Source organism: Eptesicus fuscus, chromosome 6 (assembly GCF_027574615.1).
Source record: "Eptesicus fuscus isolate TK198812 chromosome 6, DD_ASM_mEF_20220401, whole genome shotgun sequence".
Classification (NCBI taxonomy): Eukaryota; Metazoa; Chordata; class Mammalia; order Chiroptera; family Vespertilionidae; genus Eptesicus; species Eptesicus fuscus.
In genome coordinates, this window is record NC_072478.1 from 25,822,744 (window position 1) to 25,847,935 (window position 25,192).

Here is a 25,192-nt window from a genome sequence, read left to right on the forward strand (position 1 = left end):
GTGCTGGCTCCTCACCAGTGCTGTTCCCCCTTCTCCAGTGCTGCCTAGTTTTGAGGTCCACGTGGAGCCTGCAGAGAAATTCTACTACATTGATGACCCTAAGGGCCTGGAGGTCACCATTACAGCCAGGTGAGGGGACAGGTGAGGGGTCAGGTGAGGGCCAGATGAGGGGTCAGGTGAGGGGTCAGGTAAAGGGGTCAGGTGAGGAGCAGGTGAGGGGTCAGGTGAGGACCAGGTGAGGGACCAGGTGAGGGTCAGGTGAGGGGTCAGGTGAGGACCAGTGAGGGTCAGGTGAGGACCAGTGAGGGTCAGGTAGGGAACAGGTGAGGGGCCAGTTGAGATAACAAGTGAGGGTCCAGGTGAAAGACCAGATGAGGGGCCGGGTGAGGGCCTGGTGAGGGTGAGGTGAGGTGCTGGGCATACTGTGTCCTCTCCATGGCCAGTGGAAGTTTGGGGGGAGACTTAGTTTTTCAGGAGGGAGAATCTGAGACTCTCCTCTCTGCACAGGTTCTTGTACGGGAAGAATGTGGATGGAACGGCCTTCGTCATCTTTGGGGTCCAGGATGGTGACCAGAGGATTTCACTGTCCCAGTCACTCACCCGTGTTGGGGTACCTACCAGGGGCCCCCAGAGCTTCCTCCACTCTGAACCCTTCCCTCTCACTCACTGAATCCCCTCACCACTGAGTCCATCCCCCTCTGAGCCCTCATTCTCTGTACCAGATCGAGGATGGCACTGGAGAAGCTGTGCTGAGCCGAGAGGTCCTGCTGAGTGCGGCTCCAGAGCACCCGCGAGAAGCTGCCCTAGTGGGAAAGTCATTGTATGTGTCTGTCACCGTCATCCTACACTCAGGTGAGGCCTGGGCTAAAGGTGGAGGCTCAGTACCACCACGCAGTCTGGTTTGAGAGGGGAGGCCCAACTGAGGGAGGAGGCCCAGAATGAAGGTGGGGTCAGTCTTATGACAGAGGCCCCGTCTGAGGAGGGAGGTCCGGCATGATGGCGGCAGGGTCCAATGCGGGGGAAGCCTGGCCCTGAAGGGTGGCCCAGTAGCCCACCCTCACAGCTGGCCCCCTCAGGCAGCGACATGGTGGAGGCGGAGCGCAGCGGGATCCCCATCGTGACCTCCCCCTACCAGATCCACTTCACCAAGACGCCCAGGTTCTTCAAACCCGCCATGCCCTTTGACCTCATGGTGAGACCCAGGGCAAGGTTGCACCCCACTCCTGAGCACTGGCCATGTCTCTGGGTCTTCTGAACCCCCTTCACCTTTCCCTGCACCCACAGGTGTATGTGACGAACCCCGATGGCTCCCCGGCCGGCCGCATCCCTGTGGCCACTCAGGGCTCCAATCAAGTGAATTCTGTGACCCGGGATGATGGCCTGGCTAAGCTAACCATCAACACACACAAGAGCCAGAAGCCCCTGTTGATCACTGTGAGTCTGCACCAGCAGGACACCACCCCAGGGAAATAGAGGACTTTATTGGTACAGCGGGCTTCTAATGATTGTACAAAGGGGTCTTGTCATGTGCATAGCGGGGGTCCTTTCATTTGCATAAGTGGGTCTTGCCATTCACACGGAGATGTTTCATTCACATAGAGGAGTCTTGTCTGCACATTGGAGTCCTGCCGTCTGGGTAGAGGGTCCTCCTGCCATTTACACAGGGCCTCCTGTCATCTGCATGGATGTCTTATAAGGACCCTTGTGATGACATTAGCGCGCCTGGGTAACCTAGGATAGTCTGCCCGTGTCCAGATCCTTAACTCCATCCCATCTGCAAAGTCCCTCTTGTTACACAAGCTGCCATATTTCCAGGTGCCAGGGGTTAGGACATGGACATCCCAGGTAGACAGCATGCCTCCCTGTCTCCCTGCTCAGGTCCGCACAATGAAGGAGGGCCTCCCGGAGGGGCGACAGGCTACCAATCAAATGCAGGCCCTACCCTACAGTACGATGGGCAACTCCAACAACTACCTGCACCTCTCCGTGCCTGCCACAGAGCTCAAGCCAGGGGACACGCTCAATGTCAACTTTAACCTGCAAATGGACCCCGGACAGGATGCCAATGTCCGGTACTTCACCTACCTGGTGCGTGGCTTCCTACAACCTCAGGTCTTCCCGCTCCTCACTTCTCCAGCTCTCAGAGCCCTACCTCATTCCAGATCCCACATCCTCCCTCCTGCTGTCCTGATCCTTATGCCAACCTGTCTCCCAAGGTCATGAACAAGGGGAAGCTGTTGAAGGTGGGACGCCAGGTGCGCGAAGCCGGCCAGGTCCTGGTGGTGCTGCCTCTGACCATCACGACAGAGTTTATTCCTTCCTTCCGCCTGGTGGCCTATTACACGCTGAACAAAGGAGGCCAGAGGGAGGTGGTGGCTGATTCTGTGTGGATGGATGTCAAGGATTCATGTGTGGGCACGGTAAGCGTTGCTGAGTCTCTGTGCCCATCATGTGACTCTCTGCCTGGCCATGGGTTTCTCTGTCTCTGCCTCTCTCTGATCTTCTGAACCCATTTCTCTCCCCTGCTTGTAGAGTTCCTGCCTCTCTCTTCCTCTTTTCCATCTTGTTTCCTTCCCTGTTTTAGTCTCAGTATCTCTCTTGCTCCCAATTTTCTCTTTTCTTGACTTTCTACCCGATGCTCGTTTTGTGGGTCTCCCTTCTCTCTGTCTCCACCTTTCTCTCCTTTGGGACCAGTCCAGGTCCCCTTCTGTCCTCTACCGACCAAGACTGGGGCCCCGCTGGGCTGACTTCTCCCTCCTACCCCTCCCACTTCCTCACAGCTGGTGGTGAAAAGTGCCATGAAGGAGGAAAAGCATCAGCATCTACCTGGACAACAGATATCGCTCAAGATCGAGGGTAACCAAGGGGCTCGAGTGGGGCTGGTGGCCGTGGACAAGGGCGTGTTTGTGCTGAATAAGAAGAACAGGTTGACTCAGAAAAAGGTATGTCCCCATGTCACTGAGGTTGGGTAAAAGATGGCAGACGCAAAGAGATGGCCTTGGAGTGAGGTGGGAATTGCACTGGGGAGAACCAGTGACGTGAGGTTAAGTGTGGGTTGAGTGCAGAGGTCAAAATGGACACAGACATGGGGATGGGTTGAAGTTCAAGTTGCAGATGGAAATGTGGCTGGACAGGGTCTATGTTGGGGAAGGTCATGGTAATGGACACAGCTCTGAGTCCCACCGCAGCACACTCCGATCACCCAGTGTCTGGGGCCGGCATGAGGACGGTAGTAAGGTTGGGTGGATGTGTTGGTGCGGTGACCTAGGCCCTGCTGGCCTGGCCTCAGCCTCCCCTTGGCCATCTCCCCTCCCCACCCTGCAGATCTGGGACACAGTGGAGAAGGCAGACATTGGCTGCACGCCGGGCAGTGGAAAGAACTATGCAGGCGTCTTTACGGATGCCGGGCTGGCCTTCCAGACCAGCAAAAACCTGCAGACCGAGCAGCGGTCAGGTGAGGAGTCGGCCAGTGGACACCCAGGGAGGGGCAGCACTTCTACCTCCCAGATAGGATCCGGGACCCTGGTTTCAAGTCCTGCCTCTACCACCAACTAGCAAATCGCTCTCCTCTCTGAGCCTCCGTGTCTACATCTGTTAAATGGGAGCAATAACACTCCCCCCTCGCAGCTACTGTGAGGAGTAAACCAAGGACAGGCAGTCAGTGCTTAACCCACCTTGTTCTGTCCTCCTGCCCCTCAGATTTGGCATGCCCGAAACCAGCCACCCGGCGACGCCGCTCTGTGCAGCTCATGGAGAAGAGGATGGGCAAAGGTGGGAGCCCTCATCCGCCTCCCCAACCCTTGCACCCTGTCCACTGAGATCCCAGCAAAGCGGGAGGAGGGCAAGGCCTGGACCTGGGCAGGTCCTCCCTGCGAGGCCCTGTGGGGACTTGCCTGGGGTGTGTGTTCCCACAGCGGGTGAGTACCCCAGCAAGGAGCTGCGCAAGTGCTGTGAGGACGGTATGCGGGAGAACCCCATGCAGTACCCGTGCCAGCGCAGGGCGCAGTTCATCCTCCAGGACAAGGCCTGCGTGGACGCCTTCCTGGACTGCTGCAACTACATCACCCAGGTGCGGCTGGAGCTCAGCCGGGACAGCGACCTGGGCCTGGCCAGGAGTGAGTGCTGCGGCCTGGGGGGCCCTGCCTGAGGGCCGGTGTTGGCGGGGGGGGGGGGGGGGGGAGGGGGGGGGAGGGGCGCCCATCAGTGGGGATGGGAAAAGTGTGGATCAAATTTGGTTCCAAGAACAAAGGCAGGTGTGAGCGGCTTGTGAAATTGAGGGAAATTACGTTATCAATTACAGGATGAAAAGTAACAAAAAAGATGCTTCTGCTTAAAACCTAAGGAAGATTGGGAAACTTTCCCAGTGACTGGCTGGCCGACCAACCCAAAAATAATGATCTTGTTTTCTTTAAACAGCCTTTAACTTACAGACAAACGTGTGCGGGTTAAAAACCTTCCCCCGCATTGAGCTGTTTGATGCCCCCATCATTCTGAATAGTTTAGTGTGGATTTTTTGGCAACAAAGATATTCTCCTAAACACTAATGTCCTGTGCTCAGCATCAGGACATTACTGTGGATTCCTTCCCACAATCTAATTCACAGACTCCACTCAAACGTTGCCACTTTTTAAATTTTTTGGTTCTCTCTAGGAAAAGGACCCAGTTCAGAGTCACACATTGCATTGGTGTGTCTGGTTGTGTCTCTTTAGCCTCCTTGTATCTGCCCAACCCCCAGCGGCTCTTTGGTCTTTCTGTGACTGTCACGTTCTTCATGTACAGGAGGTACACAGGCCAGATCATTTGAAAGTTGTTCAGCCCCCTGAGTCTGCCTGATGTTTTTCCTGCTCACATTCGGGTTTTGCATTCTGGGCAGGGCTGTCCCTGAGGAGATATTGTTCTCTCCTTGGTGCCTTGGATCAGGAGGCAGGTAGTATTGGCTTGAACCATCATTGGTGATGTGAACCTTGATCACTTGATTAAGGTGGTGTTTGCCCTGTTTCTCCATTGTAAAGTTCCTGTTTATTCCTCTTATGTATTTTTTTATTATTCGTATGAGAGGCCCGGTGCACGAATTCATGCACCAATGGCATCCCTCGGCCTGGCCTATGAGATCGGAGATCGGGCGGAAACCGTCTCTCCGACATCCCCTGAGGGGTCCCGAATTGGGAGAGGGCGCAGGCCACGCCGAGGGACCCCACCAGTGCATAATCAGGGTTGGGGAGAGATGCAGAAGGTTGGCCAGCCAGGGAGATCCGAAGGAGGGCTCCAGGGCAAGCTAACCTACCAGTCAGAGCGTCCGTCCCCGGTGGTCAGTGTATGTCATAGCGAGCAGTTGAGCGGCCTTAACATATCATTAGCATATTAAGCTTTGATTGGTTGAACAGATGACCAGACACTCAGCATATTAGGCTTTTATTATATTGGAGTATTGATTTCAGAGAGGAAGGGAGAGGGAGAGAGAGATAGAAATATCAATGGTAAGAGAGAATCATTGATTGGCTGCTTCCTGCACACCTCCTACTGGGGATCGAGCCCAAAACTGCATGTGCCCTTGACCAGAATCAAACCCCTGATCCTTCAGTCTGCAGGCTGACTCTATTCACTGAGCCAAACCAGATAGGGCTGAGTTTTGTTTTTGAACATCTTTTAAAATTTAAGTTAAGAGAGCTGTTCCCAAAGATCAGTATCACTTAGTCTTTAAGATAACAGATATGGATGGATACCTTATGGGGCAACATGTGATTTTCCTGAACATGTGTACTTTGGGGGGTGGGGCTTAGGCAGCTGTTGCTATAGTGGAAAATATTTCTACATTTTTTTAGCTGGAAAGCTCGCATCCCCTTCACTCCTCCACCCACAAAAGACACAAAGATTCCCAACACACGTGAGCAAATGACTATCTTCAATCTCTTTGCAAATGATGACAACTAGGCAGGCTGCTTTCTACTCCTGACAGAGCCTTCCTACTGCAAAGAGAAGATAAGGCTGCTGAGGGAGTTAGACCTCACTGATCTGCTGGGCTGTGGTTTACACCCACGGGGAGCTTTATTTGTCAGTATTGTGTATGTTTTTTAGTCAAGTGGGGATGAGACAGAGGATGGCTTAAACATTAGTACTGCCAAAGGCACTTTGATGGATTATCCCAGAGCAGGAATGGATTTAGGCATCTGTGCAATTGCACCTACTTTGTTGTTAGACACACCCAGAGCCAAGTTAAAGTCTGTCCACCATTTCTTGAGGAGATCCCAGCCGGGGGTGACCCCCTAGCCACGCCCAGCGGTGTTTACTTGCTGGTGGTGCCCAGCTGGTGTAGAGGCCTCCAGGGTCTCCATCAGTCCAGAATCTCCGCTCACCTGGATGCTCTCAGGACCAACGTCACTTCTGATGCAGCAGGCACCGTGCCAGGGGTCAGGGTACCTTTAGAAGCTTATGAAAATGCTTTTGTTTCTTGGAAATCAGGGGAAATGTATATACCCTAGCCTGGATTATCCTTGCCTTTATACCAACGCCGTTGTATAAAATATCACTTTTAACATTTTTATGGAGGCAGGAGCCCTCAAAGGGGAACAGCCTTTAACTCACAGACAAGTCATTTGTCCATGGGTGTGTTTTGCTGCCAGAAACCCCTCCAGGGCTGTAGAAATGAGTATGTAAGGGGACAGCAGGGGAAGCAGGTCTGCTCTAAACCCAGATTGCCCCCCACTTGCCCAGGTGATCTGGATGAGGAGATCATTCCAGAAGAAGACATCGTTTCCAGAAGCCAGTTCCCTGAGAGTTGGCTGTGGACAATTGAGGAGTTAAAGGAGCCAGAGAAAAATGGGTAAGGCTGGGCACCCCTCATTCCAACCCACCCCCAGGCGCTTCCACACTCAGGACCAGAACATTTAATTTGCATGCACCCCAACCTCCTCTGTTTTCTGGGATCATAGTGCAACTCCACAACCCAACCTGGAAAAACCAAGAGGTGCCCACGCCTGCGCCCACCAACTGGTTCCTTTGGGGCCCCTCATTACCTGGTCTCCCCTCCACTACATCTTCTCCTAAGGCCCCCATTTCTCCTCCATCTAGAATCTCCTCTAAGACCATAAAGGTGTTTCTGAAAGACTCCATAACCACCTGGGAGATCATGGCTGTGAGCTTGTCTGACAAGAAAGGTGAGATGGTGGTTTCCAGGCCCCAGGGCCCCGGGCATTTTCTGTTTCTTATCCATCCCAAAGCTCCTCTGCTTCTTGGTGGCGATGCTCTGCCCCCTGGTTACTGGGTGGGGTGGGTGAATCAGAGTCTAGATTGTGAGTGTCAGTGATTTTTATTTTATTTTTTAAAATATGTTCTTGATTTTTTAGAGAGAGAGGAAGGGAGAGAGACCAGAAACATTGATGAGAGAGAAACATCAGCATCACCTGGCTGCCTCCTGCATGGCTCCTGTTGGGGACTGAGCTCAAACCCAAGCATGTGCCCTCAATGGGAATCGAACCAGTGACCTCGTGGTACATGGGTTGATGCTCAAACCCTGCGCCATGCCAGCTGGGCAATGCTTTTTATTTTTTAAATAGATTTTATTTTTAGAGCAGTTTTAGTTTCATGGCAAAATTGAGCAGAAAGGCCCTGACCAGTTTGGCTCAGTTGGGTGGAGTGTCGTCCTGTACACCAAAAGGTGGCAGGTTCGATTCCTGGTCAGGACACATACCCAGGTTTCAGGCAATTGAGGCCTGTGCTCGAGGCAACTAATCAAAGTTTCTCTCTCACAACAATGTTCCTCTCTCTGTCTCTCCTTCTTCCTTCCATTCCCTCTAAAAATCAGTGGGAAAAAATATCCTCGGGTGACGATGAACAAAAACAAAAAATATTCTATTAAAAAAATGGAGCAAAGCTCTAGCTGGTTTTGCTCAGTGGATAGAGCATCGGCCTGCAGCCTGAAGGATCCCTGGTTCGATTCCAGTCAAGGGAACATGCCCAGGTTTCAGGCTTGATCCCCAGTAGGGGGCATACAGGAGATAGCTGATCAATGATTATCTCTCATCATTGATGTTTCTATCTCTCTCTCCCTCTCTTCTCCTCTCTGAAGTCAATATAAAATATAAATATTAAAAAATCTTGAGCAAAAAATACAGAGATTTCCTATATACTCTCTGCCATCCCCCCTCCCCTGCACAGCCGCCCCCACTGTCAACATCCCCCACCAGAGTGGTGCGTTTATCACAGTCAATCGTGAAACCCCCAAGTTCATAGCTGACAGTAGGAATTCACTCTTGATGTTCTACATTCAATGCGTTTGGTCTAATTTTTTATGACATGAGTCTACCATTGTAGTATCATACAGAATAATTTGCAACCACAAAAACTTTTAAGGAGGTGCTGTCGACATGATAGTGGGTTAAGTGATTAAGAAAAAGGAGGAAGCAGGGTGAAATGGGGGATTGAAACATCGGTGGTCAGATTGTGAAGTGTGACAAAAGTGGACCAATCCCCGGTCACCCACAGCTGGGGTGAGACCTGAGGAGCTCTAGCTAAATGGGGATGGTTTACAGCAGGGCCAGGAGGGGTGAGGGAAGGAAGGCCCCGACTTTTAGTGCAAAATATAAGTGGGTGCCAAAAAGTCGGTCATCAATATAAATAATATCCCTCTGCAATAGTTTTCAAAATAAAAGTGAGTACAAAAAAATCTATGGTGAACAAAATATCCAAATTTTAAACAAAGACCAGAGCCAGGGCAGGTTCTATGTATAATTTAAAGGTTGAATTTGTTAAAAAATATTAAAACATTAAAAGGCAGGTGTATTAAAACTCATAATATTAAATGTATTTTATTTATACCACAGCCAGAATTTATTATACTGTATTAATAATTTTGTTAAGTTATAATATATAATAAATTAAACTTTATTATCATTTTACTTTCCTGACTTCAAGATTTTAAAATTCTGCTTCTTTGCTTATCTCATTTTTATTTGAAGGAATTGAAATTTTCTGCCAATTTCTTTTATTTAAGAAAAATATGTTTTTATTGATTTGAGAGAGAGAGAGAGGAAGGGGAAGGAGGAGAGAGAGAGAGAGAGAGAGAGAGAGAGAGAGAGAGAGAGAGAGAGAGGCAGACATCCCTGAAAGGAAAACATGGGCCATGTTTTCATCCTGCACGCCTCCTGCTGGGGATGGAGCTCAAACATCCTGCACGTCCCCTACTGGGGATGGAGCTCAAAACCTGGGCATTTACACAGGGGCACATAATTTCCTTTTGCCTGGGACTCCAGTATGACTCAGCACAAGCCACTGTGTGGCCTTAATCAAGTTACTCAACCTCTCTGTGCTCCTCCATAAAATGGACATGATAGAAATACCATGTACTCAAAGCATTTTTGGGAGAATTGTAATGAGTTAATACATGTAAAGCCCTTATATTAGTGCCTTGAAAAAAAGGAAGGAAGGAAGAGGGAAGGAAGGAAAGAAGAAAGGAATAAAGGAAGGAAGGAAGGAAGATAAAGGAAGGAAGGAAGGAAGGAAGAGGAAGGAAGGAGGAAGGAAGAAAGGAAGAAAAGAAGGAAGGAGGAAGGAAGGAAGGAAGGAAGGAAGGAAGGAAGGAAGGAAGGAAGATAAAGGAAGGAAGGAAGGAAGATAACGGAAGGAAGGAAGGAAGGAAGGAAGGAAGGAAGGAAGGAAGGAAGGAAGGAAGGAAGGAAGGAAGGATGGAAGGAAGGGAAAGACGTAATGTGGGATGGTGTTTTATTTTCTGTTTCTGGTAGCCCCATGAAAAAGGAGTATGATGAAACTGATTTCAGGAATTCATTTTATTTCACCCAAATATATCCAAAATGTTATAATTCCCACATTTTATAAAAATTTGCAAAACCACTATCACACTAATAATAATGTTAAATATATAAATTCATTACTATTTAAGTAAAACTTATTTTTAAAAATATGTTTTTATTGATTTCAGAGAGAGGTAGGGAGAGGGAGAAAGAGCTAGACACATCCATGAGAGAGAATCATTAATTGGCTGCCTCCTGCATGCCCCCTACTGGGGATCAAGCCCGCAACCTGGGCATGTGCCCTGACTGGGAATGAAACCATGATCTCCAGGTTCATGGGTTGACACTCAACCACTGAGCAACATTGGCCGGTCAAGATATCAAAATTTTTAATGACTTACTTTACTTCTATTTGTAAGCCTTTGAATCTGGTGTGCCTTTTATACTTAGAGTGAATTTCAATTAGGAGGCAAGCTTTTCATTGGAAACATTTACACACACACACACACACACACACACACACACACATACTAGAGGCTCGGTGCACGGATTTGTGCACTGGTGGGGTACCTTGGCCTGTCCTGTGGAGATTGGGCTGAAACCAGCTCTCTGATATCCCCTGAGGGGTCCTGGATTGCAAGAGGGTGCATGATTGGGGCCAGGGAGGGACCGCAGGAGGGCTCCAAGGCATGTCTTTCCAGACCCCAGCAGCAAACTAACCTACTGGTCAGAGCGTGGCTCAGTGGGGGGCATGCAGGAGGCAGCATGGTGGTCAGTGCACATCATAGTGACTGGTTGAACAAACAGTCGGATACTTAGCATATTAGGCTTTTATTATATAGGATATATTTTTTTAGTTTATTTCAGAGAGGAAAGGAGAGGGACAGAGAGATAGAAACATCAATGATGAGAGAGAAATCATTGATTGGCTTCCTCCTGCACACCCCCCAACTGGGGACTGAGCCTGCAACCCGGGCATGTGCCCTTGACCGGAATCAAACGTGGGACCTTTCAGTCACAGACTGAAGCTCTATCCACTGATCCAAACCAACTAGGGCTCATTGGAAACATTTTGACCTCTATTTTAGGATTCATAAAATTTGCAGTTGAAAAAGCAGATGGACATATTCAAGTTGTTCCAAACATACTTTTAAAAGTTTTCCAATCACTAAATCAAGCATCATTTTTTGTTATGTTTTTAAGATTTTTAAATCAATTTTTAGAGAGAAGAGAAGGAAGAGGTGGGGAGAGAGAGAGCGAAAGAGAGGTGGATGTGAGAGTGAAACACCGATTAGCAGCCTCCCACAGTCCCCCACCAGGATGGAAGTCCTCAAATGGGCATGTGCGCTGAGCAGAATTGAACCAGCAAACTTTTGGTGCACAGGACGATGCCCAACCAACTGAGCCACACTGGCCAGGGCCAAGCATCATTTTTTCAAAAATGTATCTTCATTGTTGAAAATATTACAGATGTCCCCTTTGTTTGTTTGTTTGTCTTTTCCCCATTGACCCCCTCCCCCCTGTACATGCCCCTTCCAGGCCTTTATTATCTGTGTCCATGGACATCTTTAAAAATTCTTTATTGTTGAAAGTATGACATTTGTCCCTTTCCCTCTGCTGTCCTCTCCCAGCCTGCCCCCATGGCATTTTTTAAAAAATTGAGATATAATTTACATTCCATAAAAGTCACCCTTGGAAAGTATATGATTTCAGTATATTCACAAGCACTGGTTTGAAAGCTTAAATCTGAGTTAACTAAAATGAAATAAAAGCAGAAATCCAGTTTCCATTCAAGCTAGCCACCTTCCAGTCCCCAGTGACCACAAAGGCCTTGGGCCACCATTTTGGGGAGCACAGATGGACCCTTCAGTGAGGCTGATTCGCTTTCCTCTTCCACCTCTATCTCTGAATAAAATTCCAAAGAAATCACTAAATCCTGGCAACTCCCAGCTACCACTATCATTTGTAATTCATCACCATCAACATTCTCTAGTCTATGGGCTTCTACCAAAACAAGCTGAGCTCGGGACAGCTCCCGTGTCAGGGGTAAGCCTTGAGAGGCAGGAACTTCGGGCTGAACTTGGACCATGTCCACCTGCCCATCCCCTACCCCTGACACTCATGTTCTGTTCCCCTGGGCAGGCATCTGTGTGGCTGACCCCTATGAGGTGACAGTGATGCAAGATTTCTTCATCGACCTGCGGCTGCCCTACTCTGTGGTTCGTAACGAGCAGGTGGAGATCCGAGCCGTCCTCTACAACTACCGGGAAACAGATACGCTCAAGGTGGGTCCGTGGAGCAGGAGAGGCACGAGGGGAGACCATGGTGCGTGCCCCTGGCCTGATACTCTCTCCCTGGCAGGTGAGAGTAGAAATGCTCTACAATCCAGCCTTCTGCAGCTTGGCCACTGCCAAGAAGCGTCACCTGCAGACTGTATACATCCCTCCCAAGTCCTCACTGGCCGTGCCTTATGTCATTGTGCCCCTGAAGACTGGCCTGCAGGAGGTAGAGGTCAAGGCCTCTGTCTATCAGCACTTCTTCACCGACGGTGTAAGGAAGACCCTGAAGGTCGTGGTGAGTCCTTGGGGCACCTGCTGCCTCTTGTCCTTCAGGAGGGACTCTTGCTCTCCCTGTGCTGTCAACTCAGTTTTGAGCCCCAGGTTCTGAGACACTAATACTGTCCGTGTTCAGCTTAGGAAAGTTAGGAGCCCAGAGGTGTGAAAGCAGGGCCGTGTGAGGCAGCGGAGACATTCTGCACATAAAGTTCTAAGGGGGTGCCCCAAACCTCAGCAATAAAGATAAAAAGTTGTTTTCCTTAAAATATATTTTAATATCAAATATGATTTTTTTAAACACATTTCAGTATAAGAGTTTTGTTTTGACTTTAAAACTTTTGGGGAAACATATTTCACAGACCAAATTTTGTAAAGCAATAGTATAGGATATAGGAAAGTTCTACTTTTGAAAATGTATGTTTTTATTGATTTCAGAGAGAGGAAGGGAGAGGGAGAAAGAGAGAAACATCAATGATGAGAATCATTGATTGGCTGCCTACTGGATGCCCCCTACTGCGGATCCAGCCTGCAACACAACCATGTGTCCTAATCTGGAATGGAACCCTGACCTCCTGCTTCATGTGTCAACACTCAAACATTGAGTCACACCGACCAGGCAGCAAAGTTCTGTTGTTAACAGTGATTTCAAAAATTTTAAATTTTTATGAGTTTATTGAGCTAAGCGGACTAACATGTGTTGGGGAACAAGATCTCTAATGATTCATTACCTGTGAATTTTAGCCTTAAAACCTACATTAACAGTTACATTACTACTGTTTCCCACAGTTTGAAACACTTTCAAATATATTAAGTGATAGGATCATCAGTAAAAGCTTTTGTCATTTTTTTTCTCTTGTAAATATTTTTATTACTATTTTCTTTATTATTTAAAGTATTGCATATGTCTCCCTTTTCTCCGATTGACCCTCCCACCACACCTGTCCCCCAGGACAAGCCCCCACCACCCCAATGTCCATGTCCATTGGTTGTGCTAATATGCATAAAAGTCCTTTGGTTGATCTCTTACCCACCCACTCCCCTGCCTTCTCTCTGAGGTTGGACTGTCTGTTCAGGGTTACGTAGTCTCTGGATGTATTTTTGTTCATCAGTTTATGTTGTTCATTATATCCCATATATGAGTGAGATCATGTGATATTTATCTTTCTCCTACTGGCTTATTTTGCTTAGCATAATGCTCTCCAGTTCCATCCATGCTGTTGCAAATGGTAAAAGTCCCTTCTTTTTTCATAGCAGCATAATATACCATTGTGTAGCTGTACAACAGTTTTTAATCTACTCATCTGCTGATGGGCACTTAGGCTGTTTCCAAATCTTCGCTATTATAAATTGTGCTATGAACATAGGAGTGCATATGTCCTTTCTCATTGGTGTTTCTCTTGGTATGTATTCCCAGAAGTAGGATTACTGGGTTGAATGGGAGTTCCATTTTTAATTTTTTGAGGAATCTCATTTTTAAAAATATTTTAAAGCAAAACAAGTTCATAAGCAAGATTACTGATATTTTATTTATTTATTTATTTATTTATTTATTTATTTATTTAATCCTATCTAATGAAAGAGTAATATGCAAGTCGACTGTCACTCCAACACACAAGATGGCTGCTCCTATGTGGTCAAAGATGGCTGCCCCCATGTGGACACAAGATGGCCATTATAAGATGGCCAGCAGGGGAGGGCAGTTGGGAGGGACCAGGCCTGCAAGGGAGGGCAGTTGGGGGCAATCAAGCTTCCAGGGGAGGGCAGTTAGGGGTAACCAGGCCGGCAGAGGAGGGAAATTGGGGGGCGACTGGGCCTGTAGGGAAGAGCAGTTGGGGGGGACCCAGGCCTGCAGGGAAGAGCAATTGGGAGTGACCAGGCCTGCAGGGGAGGGCAGTTAGGGGTGACCAGGCCTGCAGGGGAGGGCAGTTAGGGGCAAACAGGCTGGCAGGGGAGTGGTTAGGGGGTGATCAGGCTGTCAGGCAGAAGCGGTTAGGAGCAATCAGGAAGGCAGGCAGGCAAGGAGTTGGGAGCCAGCAGTCCTGGATTGTGAGAGGGATGTCCGACTGCAGTTAGACATCCCTCAAGGGGTCCCAAATTGGAGAGGCTGAAGGCTAGGCTGAGGGACAAACCCCCCCACCCCCCATGCATGAATTTTGTGCACCAGTCCTGTAGTTTTAAAATAAAATACTTTGATAACATTTATGAGGCTTATACTCCAGTTCTGTTCTCCAAGCTGTGTGACTCTGGCAAGTTACTTCAGCTCTGTGTTCTCCAGTTTCCCCATCTATATAAGTTTGTGTTTTGTTTTAAGATTTTTTAATTGATTTGGAGAGAAAGAGCAAAGGAGAGGGAGAGAGAGAGAAACATCAATGTGAGAGTAATATATACATTGGCTAATTCCTGTGTGCCCTCTACCTGGGATCAAGCCTGGAACCTGGGCATGTGCCCTGACCTGGAATCAAACCAGCAACCTTTCTGTGTACGGGACAAGCCCAACCAACTGAGCCACACCAACCAAGGCCCGTTTCCCCATCTTTAAAATGGGAATGATAATAGCAGTACCCTAAACGAGTTAACCTGAGTAAAGAAAGCTTCTAGGCACATAGGTAGATTTTAAAGGCTTTGTTGTTTTATTATTATTATTAATTGACAATGTTGTTATTAGATCATACCACACTATGAGATAGATGTTTGTATTGCCTCCTCCCTAAAAGGAAGGAAGCTGAGACACAGAGAGGTTAAGTGATTGGCTCTCAGTCACACAGCTAAGACTAGCAGATGCCATCTAGGCTACAGTAATCCCCAGAACAGTGCCCTGCTGACCAGCTGTGTCTCTGTCTGTCCTTTTATTCACCCAACTCCCCCTCCCCTCAACACTGTCCAGCCTGAAGGAATCAGAATGAACAAAACTGTGGCCGTTGAGACACTGAATCCACAGCAACTGGGCCAGAGTGAGTCAGCGCAGGAGTGGGGGTGAGGCCTGGGTGGTGTGCAGGGTCTGGTGAAAGGAGGCTGGTGCCAAGGGTGTCTCCCATTCCACCACAGACGGTGTGCAGCGAGTGGAGGTCGAGGCTGCAGACCTCAGTGACCAAGTCCCTGACACAGAGTCGGAAACCAAGATCCTCCTGCAAGGTGAGATGCCCTTGGTCCAACCCATGGGGCCCGGGAAGGTGTGGGAGCCATGACCCTGAAGAGGTGCCCGGTTCCATCGACTTCCGGAAATATTGAACCATGGCGCCTCTCTCCTTCTCGTGTGCTAGAACCGCCCCTTCTTGGTGTGTTCGCAGAAGGCTCCAGGCAGTACTTGGCTTCTGCTGGTAAAGAAGCTTAAATGAGAAGTGATAGCGTTCAACAACAGAAATTCTGGAACTAATTGCCCAGGATAGAGGACTGGGGCGAGAAGGCACAGGAAGGAGCTAGCAAAGCACCTTGCACCCTCTGTCTGAGCTCTTAGGTTTGGGGTAGAGACTCTTGGTTTCCTGATCTGTGATGAAGGCAAATAGTGGTACCTGTTTCGAAGGGTTGTTGGGAACATTAAATGAGATACTACATAGTGTTCTCCTAGAAGAGAGCTTGGCAAATGGCATTAAACATGATAGACGTATTCATGACCATTGATCCTGGAATTATGTTACCACTGGTGGAGCATGAGGACCCGGGGACAACCTCCCTGGCCCCCCGCAGTCACATGCCTCCAGCCGCCAGCTGTCCCTGACTCCCTGACTCTTTGGCCCTGGCTGGTTGGAGCCTGGGAAGGCTGGGGCAGCCCCAGCCCTCTTCACCCCACAGTGGGTCTTGTTGCCTGAACGCCATCCTTCCTCCTGGCTGCAGGGACCCCAGTGGCCCAGATGGCAGAGGACGCCATCAATGGGGAGCGGCTGAAGCACCTCATTGTGACCCCCTCGGGCTGTGGTGAGCAGAACATGATCGGTGTGACACCCACGGTCATCGCTGTGCACTACCTGGACCACACCGAGCAGTGGGACAAGTTTGGCATTGACAAGAGGCAGGAGGCCCTGGATCTCATCAAGAAGGGTATGTCCCCTTCCCCTGTTGGAGGCCCCCACTCTGATGCCCTCTCTGAGCTCTTTCCTCCTCTGAGGCGCCAACCCTCTGAGGCCCCACCCCCTTGAGGCCCCACCCCTTCTCTGAGACCTCCTACTCTCCCCTCTTTGAGACAGTGGTCCCTCAGAGTTCCCTCTCCCAATGAACTCCCCTGAGAGTCCTTCTCTCTCTAAACCCCCTCTCCTCTGAGAAGCCCCTTCCCCTCCTCACTCTGATCCCTGCACCCTTTCTGAGTCCCTCCACCCTATAAGCTCCCCTCCCTTCCAGACATTCCTCCTGGTCCTGAGCCCTCTCTTTCCTCTCTGAACCTCACCTTCCCTGTCACAGAATCCTTGTTCCCTCTCTAAGACTCTCTCCTTCCTGGCATACCCACACCAGCCACTGCCTCCACTCAGCCCTTGCTCCCCCAGTGACGCTTCTCTCTTCCTTGCAGGGTACACACAGCAACTGGCCTTCAGGCAACCCAACAAGGCCTTTGCGGCCTTCCTTCATATGAAGTCCAGCACCTGGTGAGCCTGCCCATCCTTGGCCCTGCACACCCTGAGCAGGGCCTGGGTCCTGGCCTGTGGTGATCTAGGCTGGCCTCCCCGACACAGTCCTGTGCCTCTGGACCCCTCCTCCTTCAGAGTCAAGGTCCCACTAGCTGAGTGACCTACCATCACTAAGCAATATAACGATATATCTGTTGATGAACTGATTGGCTCATGTCTGTCTCCCCTATGAGATGGTTCCTGAGACCTGACACGGGAAACTGGGCACACCTGAGCAGGCCCGCCCCTCTCTGCTCCTTGTTTGGCTGGGATGGCAGTCTCTGGATCCAGAGACAATTGGCTCATTCTCTGTGCCCACCCCCAGGCTGACAGCCTATGTGGTCAAGGTCTTCTCTCTGGCCGCCAACCTCATCGCCATTGACTCTGAAGTCCTCTGTGGGGCTGTCAAGTGGCTGATCCTGGAGAAGCAGAGGCCTGATGGAGTCTTCCAGGAGGATGGGCCCGTGATACACCAAGAAATGATTGTAAGAGTCCGGGATTCAGGACAGGCTGGGGGAGAGGAGTGTCTGAGTGCCCCAGCATGGACAGGAGACAGGCTCCGTCTGCCATTTGCCCAATTCCCAGCGTGTGATGGACAGAGAAATAAAGGAGCCACGATGGTCACTTCTCCTTTGCAAAAACCAGAGACTTCAGAGTCCAGTGCAAAATGGAAGTTCCCTAGCTCCCCATTGCTTTGAAAAAAACCTGAGAAGTCCTTAGAATTGTGGTTCTCAAACTGTGATCTCTAGGCCAACAGCATCAGCATCAGCTGCAAGTTTGTTAGAAATGGACATTCTTGGGCTGGATCCCAGATGCATGAATCAGAAACTTTGGGGGTGGGGCCTAGGAATTGGGGTTTTAATAAGCCCTCGACTCCAGGTAATGCTGACATGTCAAATGAGCGAACCACGGCCTCACAGCCTTCCCTCTCCACACTCCATCTGTACTGCCTGGCACCTTGCTCCTGGGCACAGGGCCTTTGCACACTCTGTTCCCACTGCCTGGCATGTTCCCACTGCCCTCTTTGACAGTTGAGTCCTACTCACTCTTCAGATTGTGACTCCACCTGTCATCCCTCGGGGACAACTTTCCAACTGCCCTGACCAAGACACACCCCCACTATCCATTCTCACTGTGCAGCACTCATCAGTTTGCAACGATATATCTGTTGATGAGCTGATTGGCTCATGCCTGTTTCCCCTATGAGATGGGGAGCTCCATGAGGGCTGGAGCCATCTTACCCACAACACCAGCAACATTTACAGAATGAGTGAATGAATGAATGACTACTAGAGTATGGCCCTCCTGTAAGACACTGGGGAGAGACCCACTCCTGCCCTGTCCTTCCCCCCTGATCCTACAGGGGGTGGGGTGGTTGACATGTGGGGCACACAGGTGACCCCATCCTTGCTTCCTGCTCCACATTCTAGGGTGGCTACAGGCATGCTGAGGAGAAAGATGTGTCCCTCACAGCCTTCGTTCTCATCGCACTGCAGGAGGCTAAAGATATTTGCGAGGGACAAGTCAACGTAAGTGTGACCTCCCCCCACCCCCCAACCACTCCTACACAGGCACAGCCATCGTGGAGGTTCTATAATTGTGGCATCTACTTTGTCCTGGGGTTTTGACAGTTGGTTGCTTGACCTTTAGCTTTCCAAGTGGGGGACTCCAGGATCCCAACTTCACCAGCTGCTTCTCCCTCCTCACGACCCCAGAAAAGAGAGGGAGGAGAGGATGGCTGTTACCTTTAAGACCAAGGGGAACCCAGGCCTTTCTGGTTCAAACTTGCAGATTTGAAAGAAATCATGGTAGAAAAGAGACAGCTCTGGGGGAATGGGGTCAGACAGATCTAAATTTAGATCATAACTCTCAGGCACTTGCCCTTTCTGGGCCTAAGTGTGTGCATCTGTAAAATGGGTATAATAATTTTTGTATTTTTTAGGACTCTCTAAGTTGTTGTAGATATAACACACATGTGAGCTACATTATGCAAAAACACAGGGTGGGGCAAAAGTAGGTTTACTGTTGAGTATGCATAACTCAGAGTTTATTGTTGTCTTATTATTCATTAATTATTGTATTATTTTATGTACAAACAACTATAAACCTACTTTTGCCCCACCCTGTAGGTGGAGGGGGGGCGGTAATTTTAAGAATCTAAGAATTTATCAAGTGCAAGGATGAAAGGAACCTCGGGGACTCGACCAGGATGTTTTGTTCCTCTTTCCTGTGTCCTTCATGCCCTTTTTGCCCAATAATTCAGCTTTCCTGACACCCAGCCTACCTGGCAGGACAGAATTGCCTTCCTTGGGGAAATTCCTAGACCAAGGCTAGATCTTCCAGATTCTTAGGAAAGGATTCTGATTGGCTCAGCCTGGGTCAGGTGATCACTCCTGGATCAATGAGCTGAGACCAGGAAGTAGGTCTTCCTGGCAAATATGACTGTTCCACTGTGGCCATGTCAGTGACAGGAAGGAGAAGGTCCTACAAAAGTCAAGGGTGGATATAGGAGAACAGAGGGCAGGCAATAGGATTAGTTTCTACTACAACATAGTGACATTTTCTCCTACAACACAGCACCCTTATAACGGAGGATGGTGTAGGCTGTGGAACTAGACTGCTGGGGTTCAAATAAAGAGCTTGCTGGAATTAGCTTGATAAAACCAATGGTTAGTATTCCAGGAATATTGCAAGTTGATTGTTGAACGCAATCATTATTAAATATTAAAGTATATAAACCTACCTTTAAATAAATTAAACTAAACATTACACATAAAAACAAAGGTAGTAGCCCTGGCCAGGTAGCTCAGTTGGTTGGAGCATCATCCCATCATGTCAAGGTGCAGTTCGATCTCCAGTTGGGGCACATACAAGAAACACCCAATGAATGTAAAGCCAGGTGGAACAACAAATTGATCCCTCTTTCTCTCGCTGCCTCTCTCTCCCTAAAAATCAATTAAGAAAAAAACAACAACAACAAAGGTAGTAAACCCTCAAAACTCATCATTTCTTAATTATTTTACTACCTCTTATCATTATCCATGTTCTTGAGGTTATTTATGTCTGCCGTATCTATATGGTGGAGATACTATATAATCTCTTCCCAATTCTACAGTCAGTGACTCCATGCTGGTAGGTTGAAATCAGCCATGGTTGTATTTACACTATAAAAATCAGCTAACTCTACAAAGCATATCTGCCTCTGCACCTCATCTCATGGGTCTCAGTATTCTCCTCTGTGCAGTAGGGATGATGATGAAAATAAAACCTATCTCATAGAATTTTGAGATGAAATGAGTGGATATGTGACTAGCACATAGTAAGTGTTAGCTACAATTATGATGATGATGTTTAGATAATAGGTGGACCCAGTGGTGTGCTAACCCTGGGTGCCTATTTGGGGCATCTATTTCCCACTCTGTGTTAAGGTATGTCACACTGGTAGCTTGAAATTTGCCATGGCGGAGGTATTTACACCACAGTCATTGGAAATCAATAAACCAGCTTTCCTATCCCCAACCTCCTGCACTGAATAGACAACTGGTTATGAAATATTTACTAGCACACCACTGGTATACAGACTGCACCAGGAACATGATAGGTACTCAGTAACAGAGCAGTGCACAGTGGCTAAACTGTCTGGGGAACCCTTAAAAATAGACAGATCCATGTACCAAGGCCAGAAACATTGTGCTCAGGAAGTGGTGATTATGTGATCCTTGCCAGCAATCTGGGCAGCAGTGCCCACCTGACCAGAGTACCCAATCTTTTTCTCATAGAGCCTTGGGGGCAGCATCAATAAGGCCGGAGAATTCCTTCAAGCACACTACAGGAACTTGAAGAGACCATATGCTGTGGCCATTGCTGGCTATGCCCTGGCCCAGTTGGGCAAGCTGGAGGGCCCTCTCCTCGACACATTTCTGAAAGCAGCCACAGGTGAGAGGCAGCCTGGCGGGGTAAGGAGAGATACGTGGCTGGGGGTTGAGTGTGGCCATCTTAAACGGGGCTGCATGGCTCCAAGCTGAGCTGGGATGAGTGAAAGTCCTCATTGTAAGTGACACAAAAGGTCCATTGCATGATTCAACAAGTATTTTTGAGTACTTGCTATGACATAGGAGCAAGGACATGGGCTCTGACATCAGACAGATTCAAGTTCAAAATCAAATCACCCTCAGCCACATTCTCACTGTGTGATCTTGTACAATCCACATTGTGTATAAAACGATACCGACATCTTGCCAAAACCGGTTTGGCTCAATGGATAGAGCGTCGGCCTGCGGACTCAAGGGTCCCAGGTTTGATTCCGGTCAAGGGCATGTACCTTGGTTGCGGGCACATCCCCAGTAGGGGGTGTGCAAGAGGCAGCTGATCGATGTTTCTCTCTCATCGATGTTTCTAACTCTCTATCCCTCTCTCTTCCTCTCTGTAAAAAATCAATAAAATATATTTAAAAAAAACACACACACACAAAAACAATACCGACATCACAAGATTGGTACGAAGATTAAATGAGTGATGCAGGTAGAAGAAGGTCTAGCACATAGTAAGAGATCTAGCACTAATGTTGTTATTGCCTTTAGCATTATTAATAACAGTAGAGGCCCGGTGTATGAAAATTCATGCACTGGAGGCGGGGTCTCTCAGCCCGGCCTGTCCCCTTTCACAGTCTGGAAGCCCTCAGGGGTGGGAGGCGACCCAGGTGATCAGGGGAAGGTGATGCCCCCATCACACCTCTGCTGCTGCCACTGCTGGCAGAGCAAGCCTTGGCCGGCCCTGGTTACCTGAGCCTCAGGCGTGCCCTGGGCAGCTGGGCAGCCGCCATCCAAGGCTTATCTTGGGCCAGCCCTGGGAGACTAGGCAGCTGACATCTGAGGTTTGCCTACACCTCGGCTGGCCCTGCTTGCCGGAGCCTCAGTGAGTGGGGAGTGCAGGAGGACCCAAGGGATCCAGCAGGGCTGAGGGGACTCTGGCAGCAGGTGCCAGGAGCGGCCGGGCTTGCCCCCCACCCCAACATCCCTGTGGATGCTGCCATCTTGTGACAGTGTGATGGTCAGTTTGCATATTACCTCTTTATTATATAGGATTACCATTATTTTAAGGGTTATTAGGACTAGAAAAGATAATGACATAGGAATTTTAGCACATAAGTAGCACCTCGTAAGCACTTAGTCACTGATTCAAGTGATGACACCTTATCAGGTTTATGCTCACCTCTGTAACATATCTGAGTGTGTACTGAAGTAGTTTCACACACAGAAGTCGGTGTCTTGCTGTGTAAGAAACAGCGCAGTGTGGGGGTCCCAAGTTGTGGACAGCTCTCCTCTATACAGTGATGCAGGGATCCAGGCTCTATCTTCTCATGGCCCTGCCACCTCAGGGCCTCGAAATCCCTTCTCTTAAAGCAGAAGGGGAAACAGTCAGGAAGACTGTGCAAGGGAGGTAGACCAGCCATGGAAGGGGGCCCCGTCAATTGCTCTGCACATTCTATTAGCCAGAGCTCAGTTATGTGGCCCTACCTACCTGCAAAGGCCTTTGGGAGATGTAGTCCAACTCTGTGCCCAGGAAGAGGAGGGGATGGTTCTTGGTGACTGTCTCTGTCATGAGTACTTTCTTAGGCACTTGGGACATCACAGTGAATATGGCACAGCCCCTGCCATCATGGCCCCACGTTCCAGTTGAGGAAAGAAATGAGTTAATAGATTTCTGTAGAGCGTCATAGTGCTGGGACAGGAGAAGCACAGGATGCTTTAAGAGACAGAAGGAAGGGTCTCACTCTGTCTTGGGTGCCATTGAAGCCGCATTGTGCGGGTGGATAAGAATAACCAGGGGTAGGTGGAGGAAAAGGTGCTTCAAGACAGGAGAACAGGATATGCAAAGGCTCAGAAGTAAGAATGAGCATGGCAAACTTAGGGAATCTGCTCCCATAGGTCAGAGGGGCTGCAGTTCAGAATTCAAATGAAAGAGTGAGGTTGATGAGGGAAGAGAGTAAGGCAGGAACCATCAGACTTAAAGCCACAAATGTGGGCCAGGACACCTGAACACGACGAGGTCTTGTACAAGTCTTTTTTTTGAGCTTTCTCTGAACTACTTCCAGGCTGGACAGGGAAGTGAGCCTGGGGGTTGTTATTCTCTCTTGTAGATAAGAACCGCTGGGAGGAGCCTGGCCAGAAGCTCTACAACGTGGAGGCCACATCCTATGCCCTGTTGGCTCTGCTGCTGCTCAAAGACTTTGACTCTGTACCTCCTGTCGTGCGCTGGCTCAACGAGCAGAGATACTACGGAGGTGGCTATGGCTCCACCCAGGCAAGTGGTCCCACATCCCCCAGGCAAATGCATCCTTACCTCCTCTGGCCTGGCTGGCCTCCCTGATAAGATGCTGAGACCAAGAGAGGCAGTTGATTGGAATGAAGTTGAGAAATCAGGTTTTTGTTTTATTTTTGTTGCAAATTTATCTATAGATTCTAGAATAAATTCTGGGTGCCCCAAGCTGTGTTTTGAGCCCTCTTTCCCTCCTGGTGTCCAAATGACGTTCTCAAGGCCCAGGTTCAGGAGTGAGCCTCTCTCTGATGGGTTCTAGACCATGTTTCCAGTTCCACCAGGCCTGCCATCTTTTTCTTTTTTAATATATATTTTATTGATTTTTTACAGAGAGGAAGAGAGAGGGATAGAGAGTTAGAAACATCAATGAGAGAGAAACATCGATCAGCTGCCTCTTGCACACCCCCTACTGGGGATGTGCCCGCAACCAAGGTACATGTCCTTGACCGGAATCGAACCTGGGACCCTTGAGTCCGCAGGCCGACGCTCTATCCACTGAGCCAAACCGGTTTCGGCCAGGCCTGCCATCTTATCCTGTTCCACTGGTGGGTTCTAGACCAATTCTGAATTATTACAGGGAATCATCAAGTCCATCTCTCCCTCTAGCGGGTTCTAGACCATGCACTCAGTTCCATGAGGCTCCCAGTGTTATCTTGTCTCACTGTGGGTTCTAGACAATGTTCTCAGATTTCTAGAGTATTATCAAAGCCTGCATCTCTCCCTGCTGGGTTCTAGACCATGGTTTCAGCAGCCTCAAGTCTAACAACCTCAGGCTTCAGTTTGATCCCCTTTCTCTCTGGTGGCATTCTCAGATTTTTTAAAACATCCTCATCCAAAAATATGTTTATTGATTTGAGAGAGAGAAGAAGGGAGAGAGAGAAAAAACAACAACACATTGATATGAGAGAGAAACATCGACGTGTTGCTTCCCATATGTGCCTTGACCGGGGATGGAACCTGCAAACTTTCGGTGCATGGGATGATGATTCAACCAACTGAGCCACCTGGCTAGGGCTCAGTGTCACTTTTTGGATTCTAGATTATATTCTCAGTGTCCCCAGGTTCCAATTTTATTATTTACTCACAAATATTTTCTAGATACATTCTCAGTGTCTCCAAACCCCTGTGTTAGACTATTCTCTGGATGGGTCTAGACCACATTCGCAGTGTTGCTAGAACTTCAGTCATTTTTTTTTTTTTTTTTGGTAGCAGCTGTTGGCCCGTTTTTATTGTATTTATTTATTTATTATTATTTTTTTAAATATATATTTTTATTGTTGATAGTACTACACATATCTCCCTCCCCCTCTGCCCCATTTCCTTCTCCTCCCAGCCCTTACCACCTACCCCCAAGTCTTCACTACCTTATTGCCAGTGTCCATGGGCTAGGCATATTAGACCTCCATTCTTACACCTGCATTTTCTTGTGTATCTAGACATGCTCAGTGTCTCCACACTCTGGTGTAAGCCTCTGTCCCTTGGAGAATTCTAGGAGATGTCCTCAGTGTCTCATGACTCCCAGTCTTAGCGTTGTGCCCTCTGGTCCCTTCTAGGTCACAGTCTTAAGTGTCACCAAGCCCTAGACTGAGCCTCTCTCACTGAGAGAGTTCTAGAACATGTCCTTAGTATATAACAACCCCCATTCTTATCCTCACCCCCTCTGGTGCATTTTAGGCCACAGTCTCAGTGGCCCAGCTCAAAGCTGAAACTTTTCATCCCCCAGCAGGTTCTGACTGCTTTCTCAGTCTCTCAAATCACCCTCTTTTTCTCTCATGGGTTCTAGGCCACTTTCATGGTGTTCCAAGCCTTGGCCCAATACCAGAGGGATGTCCCTGACCATGAGGATCTGAATCTGGATGTGTCCATTAACCTGCCCAGCCGCAGCTCTGCAGTCACATACCGCATCCTCTGGGAATCTGCTAGCCTCCTGCGATCAGAAACGGTACAACTACTTGGCCGAACCCTCCTCACTCTCATC

At 48.8% G+C, this 25,192-nt stretch overlaps 1 protein-coding gene across 1 annotated transcript in view; it reads left to right on the forward strand.

The window, feature by feature from the left end:
- The window catches only part of LOC114229624 (complement C3-like), a 36,490-nt gene that overhangs the window by 5,721 nt on the left and 5,577 nt on the right, over positions 1–25,192 (forward strand). The window contains exons 7-30 of the mRNA XM_054716903.1: positions 39–129; positions 508–610; positions 723–852; positions 1,077–1,192; positions 1,285–1,434; positions 1,879–2,088; positions 2,217–2,420; positions 2,781–2,942; positions 3,325–3,454; positions 3,700–3,771; positions 3,915–4,115; positions 6,712–6,820; positions 7,069–7,154; positions 11,889–12,031; positions 12,108–12,320; positions 15,186–15,252; positions 15,347–15,433; positions 16,133–16,336; positions 16,800–16,875; positions 17,222–17,381; positions 18,327–18,425; positions 20,676–20,832; positions 23,036–23,199; positions 24,998–25,156. Of these exons, the coding sequence (XP_054572878.1) occupies positions 39–129; positions 508–610; positions 723–852; positions 1,077–1,192; positions 1,285–1,434; positions 1,879–2,088; positions 2,217–2,420; positions 2,781–2,942; positions 3,325–3,454; positions 3,700–3,771; positions 3,915–4,115; positions 6,712–6,820; positions 7,069–7,154; positions 11,889–12,031; positions 12,108–12,320; positions 15,186–15,252; positions 15,347–15,433; positions 16,133–16,336; positions 16,800–16,875; positions 17,222–17,381; positions 18,327–18,425; positions 20,676–20,832; positions 23,036–23,199; positions 24,998–25,156 (3,293 nt within the window). The remainder of the gene's footprint in view (positions 1–38; positions 130–507; positions 611–722; positions 853–1,076; positions 1,193–1,284; positions 1,435–1,878; positions 2,089–2,216; positions 2,421–2,780; positions 2,943–3,324; positions 3,455–3,699; positions 3,772–3,914; positions 4,116–6,711; positions 6,821–7,068; positions 7,155–11,888; positions 12,032–12,107; positions 12,321–15,185; positions 15,253–15,346; positions 15,434–16,132; positions 16,337–16,799; positions 16,876–17,221; positions 17,382–18,326; positions 18,426–20,675; positions 20,833–23,035; positions 23,200–24,997; positions 25,157–25,192) is intronic.